The sequence below is a fragment of the Morone saxatilis genome, unplaced genomic scaffold (genome assembly GCF_004916995.1).
Source record: "Morone saxatilis isolate NCDOM2014 unplaced genomic scaffold, NCSU_SB_2.0 Contig17, whole genome shotgun sequence".
Taxonomy (NCBI): domain Eukaryota; kingdom Metazoa; phylum Chordata; class Actinopteri; family Moronidae; genus Morone; species Morone saxatilis.
The window spans coordinates 4,858,603-4,866,786 of NW_023339729.1; the positions used below are offsets into that span (position 1 = coordinate 4,858,603).

General features: G+C 44.9%; 1 protein-coding gene across 1 annotated transcript in view; it reads left to right on the forward strand.

Annotated features, from left to right (window-relative positions):
* Positions 1 to 5,727, forward strand: part of maml3 (mastermind-like transcriptional coactivator 3) — an 81,961-nt gene extending 76,234 nt beyond the window's left edge. Inside the window, 4 exon segments of the mRNA XM_035660182.1 lie at positions 235 to 501; positions 1,850 to 1,928; positions 3,431 to 3,505; positions 3,508 to 5,727. Of these exon segments, the coding sequence (XP_035516075.1) occupies positions 235 to 501; positions 1,850 to 1,928; positions 3,431 to 3,505; positions 3,508 to 4,535 (1,449 nt within the window). The 3' untranslated portion in view covers positions 4,536 to 5,727.
* Positions 5,728 to 8,184: the final 2,457 nt, after the last annotated feature.

The following is an 8,184-nucleotide window of genomic DNA, read 5'->3' on the forward strand; positions in this document are numbered from 1 at the left end:
AGAGCCAGGCTAGCTGTTTCCAACTGCTTGCAGTCTTTATGCTAAGTTAAGCCAGCCAGCTGCTGGCTGTAGTTTCATGTTTAACGAACAGGTATGAGAGTGGTATTGATCTTCTCATCTAACTCTTGGCAAGAAATCAAATAAGTGTATTACTCTTCCTTTAACTTGCTTGATTGATAAGTCATTGACTGACTGACTATCTGACCAGCTGTTTCCTCCTCTCCGTCTGTACAGGAACAAGGTGTGGTGGGAATGTCACGACCACCGGGCGCCATCCCGCCTCCTCACCCCGCTGGAGGTGTGGCCTCAGGGGTGGGGCCCAACCAGGGGTCAGGTCCTCCTCCGGGCTACGTTGGCAACCAGCAGCAGGCCGCCATGATGAAGCAGATGATGGCAATGGAGCAGGAGAAGAGGGTGCAGATGCACATGATGGAGCAGCAGAAACAGCAGCTCTTCAGAGAGCAGAGACAACAGCAACAGCAGCAACTACTGGCCGAACAGGTGAGGTTTTAACATAAACTGTGTGGTGAAAATGGCTAGGCCTGCAGAAGTCAGTTGTTGGGCAGTACATTATCATTTGTGTGCAGTTTATTCATACATTCCTGTATACTTGTTTGTCTGCAGCTCTAACAAGAGCAGCTCATCCTCTCCTCTTCCTTACTGTTGTCTGGTTGCATGTATAATTACCCTCAACCAGCCCCCTCTTCACTACTTCCTTTTCATCTCAGCAGTGTGTGTGTGTGCATGTGTATGTGTGTGTTTTTGCCACATGCCGCCTGCTGTGATAATGTGGTGTTTTCTTTTTATTTCTCTCTTTGTGAGGGAATCAAGTGTTAAAGAGTTCTGAACTCTGAAGTCACCACCCACTATGTTGGTTTTAATTGGATCTGCAAAAACATACACAGACACACAAATATAAGTGTCTAAGAGGAAACACATCCTGTTGGGGTTTAGTGTATGTTGTTAACTGGATATCATACCTCCATTTAAATGAACTACACCTCTGCTTTCCAGGCACACATCCAGTAGTTGCTTTTTCCCCCTTAATGCTCTATACCTGCAGCGCTGTGGCTGTGATAGAGTATCAGGGCTGCCTTTGGTTTCCTATTTGAACAGTGATCAGTTACAGTGTTATTTGTGTCGAAGAGCACCATGCAAACACTGTACACTAATCTAATCCTGAAAGCACACATCTTTCTCACTTCTGCTATACCAAACATCTGTCTTACCTCTACTATACTAAACATCTGTCTGTCTCATCTGTACCAAACATCTATCTCCTTTTTCCTGTACCCAATATTTGTCTTACCACTACTATACCAAACATCTGTCTCAACTGTATCAAACATCTGTCTCACCTGTGCTGTGGCATTTGTACTAAATAAATGATTTAAGTGATTGATCATTCCTCAAAAAAATCAGAATTCAGGTCGGTCCCTGTATCCATACCTGTCGATGGACCATTCTCTCTTACAATGGGACAGTTTACCACACTCACGACACAATGTTGAGGTTCAAGAAGAAAAATCTGACATGGAGCAAAGACAGCTTTGCACATTTTGGTCCAATGCAAGTATTTAATGAATTTATAAATCAGGCAAACATGTTTGCCCCAATGAAAGTCTAGTGACAGAAAGCCTGGTTTTATCACAGTATACAAGCTTTGGAGCTAAGACATCAGTGAGCATTTTATAACAGTATTTAATTAAGTTTTTATGTTTTATTTGTGTGACCTTTTTTGTCTGTTTCCCATAATGATGCCATGTCTTGAATTCATGAAATAGATATGAAGGCATGTTACACATTTCTCACCTACATTCTTAACAATTCTGTGTGTGTGTGTGTGTAGCTCCAGCAGCAGCAGCATCTCCCCAGACAGATGGGCCAGGGCCAGAGGAATCCATACCCACAAGTCAATCAGTACCAAGGTGAGACACACAAACTCATGCATTCATTTCATCCGTGCAACAAGACACGTACTACGTGCAAAAACATAAGAAAGGAATGACCCCAATAGATTTTCTAATAAACATGGAAAGACCTAACCTAAATTCTTCAGCATTTTATTGACGACCACATTAGCAAATGGATTTTTGGTAAATCAGTTTCTTTGCCGATCATCCAGATGGTGGCACAAAAAAGGCTTACAATCACACATGCGTACTTGATCTGCAACAAGTATGGTATACATGGTAGAGTGCCAAGAGATTTAACATTTTATTTAACAGATTTTACGGTTCACTCTCTGCCATATTCAGAGACAGATAGACACAAACACATAAAAACATGTATGCAAACAGCAGCGCAGACTGAACATCACCCTGAAACCAAAGCTCGTCCTCTCTGTCTGTCTCTGTCAGATACATCAGTTGGCGCTCAGATACTCTTCAGCCGCTCTCTCTCTCCTCTCTCGCTCCTCTCTTGCTCTCGCCGTAAAAAAATATAGAATATTCCTGCTCTGCCTGTTACCACGGCAACTTGTCTGTCCTGGATCCCCCAGAGTTCCGGTGAAGTCAGAGAGATGGATGAGAGGAGGGAAATGGGAGAGGGGGAGAGGGGGAGGAGGCTGGTAACAAGAAGAATAGGTAGATGGTCTGGTAGGTAGAAGGAAAGGTTGGGAAGAGAAAGAAAGAGAGATGAGGGGGTGAGAGGATGATGGAGAGATGAAGAAATACACAGAGGGAGGAGGAGAGTCAAGTCGAAAGCCATTTATAGCCATCAGAGAGTCTGTCTGCAAGTCTAGGAGATAATGTAGAGAGGAAGAGGGGACTTCAGCATGAAACTCTGGCCTAGAAATATATACCTGTTAGTTCAGCTATCCTGCAGCGTTTCAGCCATTTGAAAGCAATGTGTGCTAGTATCACCTGCAATCAGAACCTAATCGTACTCACTGTACTTTGTAATTTACATGAAGTGATGTGTGGAATCTGCACACTCTGTACTTACTTGGTCTTACTTAGTCTGGAGTGTGTGATCCTCTTCGTTCTGACTCCTCTGTTACAGTTGCAGTCTGATCTGTGAGGTGAGGGATTAGTGGAATGATGTCAGAAGTGGGTTTATTAGAGGATTTAGAGCCATTTCCACGCTAGCAGGCTGCTACTACCGAGCCTCTAATAGGAAGAAGTGGAGAAGTGAGGTGCTGGTGCTTCTGTGTATAGTTTTATTTTAGCATGGTTGGATTTGAAGTAAATTGGGAGGGAAGCATTCGTTTCCAGAGTAAACGGGTTGTCACAGGACATAAATCTTTCCCTCAGCCCTGACTTATTAGATTGGTCTTATATGCCATTTGGTGATTTAAGTGGATCTAGCATACAGGCTGCAAAGCTCTTTTAAGGAAGTCTGGTGATTTCCGTCTCCATATGCCTCCCTTTTTCTTTCCCAACTCTGTTTCTGGTCTCTGGTTTTAACTCCTCTGATTCCTCCATCCTAGGTCCTCCTCAGGATCTGGCGTCCAGGAGCCAGACTCTCCAAAACATTCGGGCTGCCCGTCTCCTACAGCAGCAGCAGCCGAACTACAGCAGATGGTCCAGATGAGTTCTGTTCAGGGCCAGCCTGGGGGCTCAGTGGGACCCCAAACTGACATGGGCATACCCTACGGCAACCAGGGGTCCAACCAGGGTTCCCTGTACGGGCTCAACCCCTCCATGAGCCAAATGATCCACCAGCAGCAGCACCAGAGCCAAAGTGTCCAAGCCTCCATGGGTCTTCCACCGCAGCACAACCCTGCCGCAGGGCCGCCCCGGCAGGCAGGTGCAGGTCCTGGGGTTGGAGGTATGCCAGGAGGCCCCGGAGGTGGTGGAGCTGGAGGGTATGGAGGACAGGGGATGTTAATGAACTCCATGACCCAGCAACCCCTCAAAGGCCCTCCCAACGCCAAAGCTCAAGCACAGAGACTGCAAAGCATGCTGGGAGCAGGAGGAGGAGGCGGGGGAATGGCGGCGGGCGGCTGGCCGCAGCAGCAAGGACAGAGCCTGCAGGCCATGGGGGGAGGAGTTGGGAGGACTACAGGAGGAGGGGGAGGTGACATGGTGGGGTTCAGCTCTGCCCAGGGTTATGGAATGCAGCCGGGTCAACCCCCGCGCATTGCCAAGCAACACTTTCAGGGCCCGGGCCAGGGGATGAGCCAGGGAATGGACCCCAGAGTGGGCAACCCAGCGGCCGGTATGGGCGGCCCAATGATGGGCCCTCACATGGGCGGTCAGCCAAGGACCAACCAGCCCCGGCCCATGGTCATGAACCAGGGGATGAACCAGGGGGTTATGGGCCAGGGGATGACTGGGATGGGAGGGTTCGGGCCGGGCCCCGGGGGGCCTGGAATAGGGGCAGGGGGAGGAGGAGGTGGACCCTATGGACCAGGGGGAGTCGGGGTTGGAGGTCAGCCACCAGGCTACCAGAGGACAGCCAATCAGGACATGTCATCTTATGGTTATGGGGGCGGGCCCTCAGGGGGAGGAGCTTTCGGATTGGGCGATGGCTCAGGGGCGGAGCTGGACTCAAGCGATGGTTGGATGGAGGAGTTTTTCTCGAACCAATAGCCAACGGGGAAACTGGAGAGGAGTTTTTACTGGATGAACTAAACAAATGTTAAAACCTGAGAAAGTAAAAAACAAGGATGACACGATGTGGACTGGCATGTTTTTGTTTTGTAAAACATGGGCAAGGTTATAAATGAGTTCTTGTATTATGTTTTGTGTGTATGTGTGTGAGTGTGAGATGGAGAGAGTGATCATTATGTCTCGTGCATATTAATGAAAAACCAATATAGAGATTAAGAGGTGTGTTTCATTAGTTTCCCTTTTTTCTCCACGGAATGAATTTTTCTCATGTTCCAGTGTTTGAAAGCGAGCCCCGTTTACACAGCAGCGCTTTGAGCCCGAGCTTCAGCAGGGGCTGATTGAACACCGCAGACTGATGAAGGAGAAGGAAGACTTCTTCTCAAGACAGCAATTTATTTGTGTTTGTGTGTTTGTGCCACCCAGCTCAGTGCTTCAGATCTCTCAACTATGTGAGAAGCTGAAGGGAGTAGAAAGCACTCTCAGCGCTCCCATTTCCTCCCTTAGATTTGTGCCCCCCATATAAACGCACACACGCGCACACACACACAAATCTGTCTCCCTCGCACTCTCTCACTTTGTTCTCTTCACTTGATCTCTCTCTCTCTCTCTCTCTCTCTCTCATTCTCCTTCCCTCTCTCCTCCCGTCTTTCCCACCCCTTCTCCAGAGACTCGTTCCTCGCTCTCAACACTCCTTTCTCTGTTTAAATTGTGAACATCACAACAGAACAAATTATGTTCTTCTATTGTGCCACACAAGCACACACTCTGTCCTCTAGTGCTTTTGCTAGGTAACCAACCTGGGTGGCGTTTTTTAGGGGGTTTAATTTCCTGTGCGTGGCTGAGGATGACGGGTATGCATGTAAAGAAAGACAAAGAGAGTGAAAAGCAGAGACAGAGGGAGAGAATAGGCAGCTAAAGCAAGCACTAGGACTCAAAAGCTCATGCACACACACACACACCAACAAGCAGACAAACAAGCATCAGCCTGGGAGGATGAGCGGATGTGTGAGAGGCAGCTAACAGAGCTAATATTACATTAAACCTTCTGCCTGTGTGACACAAACCACATCACATGCATCAGGCTGACACAAAGCAAAACGATCGCTGGGCACTGAATGTATTCAAGCACCACAAGTGACTTCTTCTTTTTAAGGAAAAAAAAAAAAAAAAAGCTCATTGAAAGCCCACCCACATTGTTTTGTTTGTTGCTGTGTTTTATCTCTAACAATGATGCTGGTTGTGTCTTTGTCGATTAAAAGGAGAAAAAAAAAAGTTCAAATTAGCCTTCTTTTAGTTTGTGTTGTCTTTTGAAAATCTGTTTGTCCTCCCGTCGCAGCACAGCCTTTCCTTCCATTGTGACACAGTTAGTTGTCAATCACCGTAACCCTGCTTTACATCGTGGCTTTTCTTGTACCGCAGCTATAAAACGCCCTCGCTCCAAACTAGAAACGTAACTGTGCTATACTGTAACACTACTGTGAAGAAATACGAGTTGTCCCCTTCCAGCGCTTTACTAGGAAAATGAACCACTGCTAAGCCTTGAGTTTGTTTTATAGACAGTAGAGAAACTTCAGACAGCTGATTGGGCTTAAAACGTGACGACGGTTAGCGCCAGTTAGCATCACAACAATCAGTGCTTCCACTGAAGTCAGTGTCTCCCCTTCTCTCAGCTTACTAGTCAACTGTAGGCTTTCCTCCAGGCCTTATGGCTTTCATTCACCATCTACAAGCTGTCCACTCTTTTGCCCTAATGGTTGAGTAATAAATATGTGTCGAATAGGTTTTAATACAGTAGTCGTTGGTAACACCTTACTTCTCTAACTGTTTTGTAATCTTGGTTAAAAGATGAATGAAAGCGTGTTTGTACGTGCATTACTTTGTATTTAGCTCATCAGAGTGAACGTTTGGAGGATGATGCTGTAATCAACAAACCAAAAAGCCTTCTTCTCTGTAAACTAACTCCTCGCCATCAACGCATTTGTTCTCATGGTTGTTGATGTTGTATAATCCAACCCTTTAAATACGAACTTTAAACGCCACGCCCATCGTCCTGTAAGCGTTGCTGCATTTGGTAGCACCCACGAATGAGGTTCTGTACTTTGATTTTGTCACGTTTGGGGGAGTAGAAGTCCTCCGTCTCACTGTGTGGAGTGTACAGGGCAACGGCAGGCAGATGTTTAGGGTTGTAGCGTCCCCCAGTTTTATCAGGGGGAGACGGTCAGATAAATGAAAACTCTGTGTCAGTGTCCAGAAAGACTTGCGGATTGTTTGAGCCTTCCTCGGCAGGAAACGCAGTGGAGTGCTCCCCCGCTTCAATGGCTCCACTGCTCATGCTTCCAAAACTTGGATACCGCTCCAGTACTCCGGGCAGGCTCAAATCAAAATTCAGAGTGCCGGACCAGTTAAAAGGAGGCATGTGTATGTGTAGGAAAACATCTGAGGTTTACCACTCCAAACTGGAGGCAGGAAGGTAGAGAAACACTTGTGGGTCAGTGTTAAGGTCACAATCTTTGTGACCTTTTTGTCTTCTTCAGAGTAAGGATTCACGATATGGTTTGAAATCCCTTCAGGAAGAGAAAGGAAGCTTCCTCCAAATATCATTATGTACCGGGACCAAGTCTGTAGACAACATTTTAACAAAAACTGTTGTTGTTGATGTTCTTTGTTTTATTTTATTTGTTTTTTTTACTGGTGCTGACATATATGTGATTATGAGAAAAAGTATATAAAAGATAATGGCTATTTGTAAATATGTTTTTACAGGTTTAAATACATCAGATAATACAGTCTCTACTCTGTAAAGAATTTACTGTTTGTTGGAAAATAGAGAAGTATTTTTATTTTGAAGTTTTTTGGTTTCACGTTTAACCCATCTGAGCTATGCCATTGCACTTCAGACAATGTCTTACTACTAATTTGTATTGTAAACCTCCTCTCTTTTTTGGAATTTTTTTTTTCATTTGTTTTTTCTAGTTTGAGATTTGACTCTGTTCTTAAGCAGTGCTTATTTCTTTTTATCCTGTACAGAATTCTGAAATGTTAACAAAAGAGAATTACGAAAGACCTTTTTTTTTTTGTTTGTTTTTCAAAAAGATACAATAAAGAGAGAATGTTCTCGCTGATCATATTAAATGAAAGTTTGTTGTTCACTGGGTTCATTTCTTAATGCAGTCATTGGACCACAACTATGGAGCCCCAGAGCTGACAAAATGTAGTAAAGGGTTCTCAGACAAACCAAAAATATAACTGAATACATCAGAAATATAAATGAAAACTGTCGGCAAGCAAACACTAACAAAGTGAGCTAGCTAGCACTACTATTTTTAAAAAAGGAAATACATTAATACGTCAACACATCTACAAAATGTCATGGATGACACAACAAAGACTTATTTTCATTGTGAAGACGAGACGAGCACTTGAAGATGAAGATAATGTTATAAAGAAGCAGGGTGCCTGTGAACTTCCAAGTGTTGCTAGCTAGCTAACTTTATCAGCCTGCTGGCTAAAATGAGTTTATACAACAAAGCTACATCAGTATATGGACTACATGCACTACTTTTTTTTTTGACTGAAAATTAGGCCCTATGTTCGGGTTAGGGTTAATTGGCTACCAAATTGGGAGAAA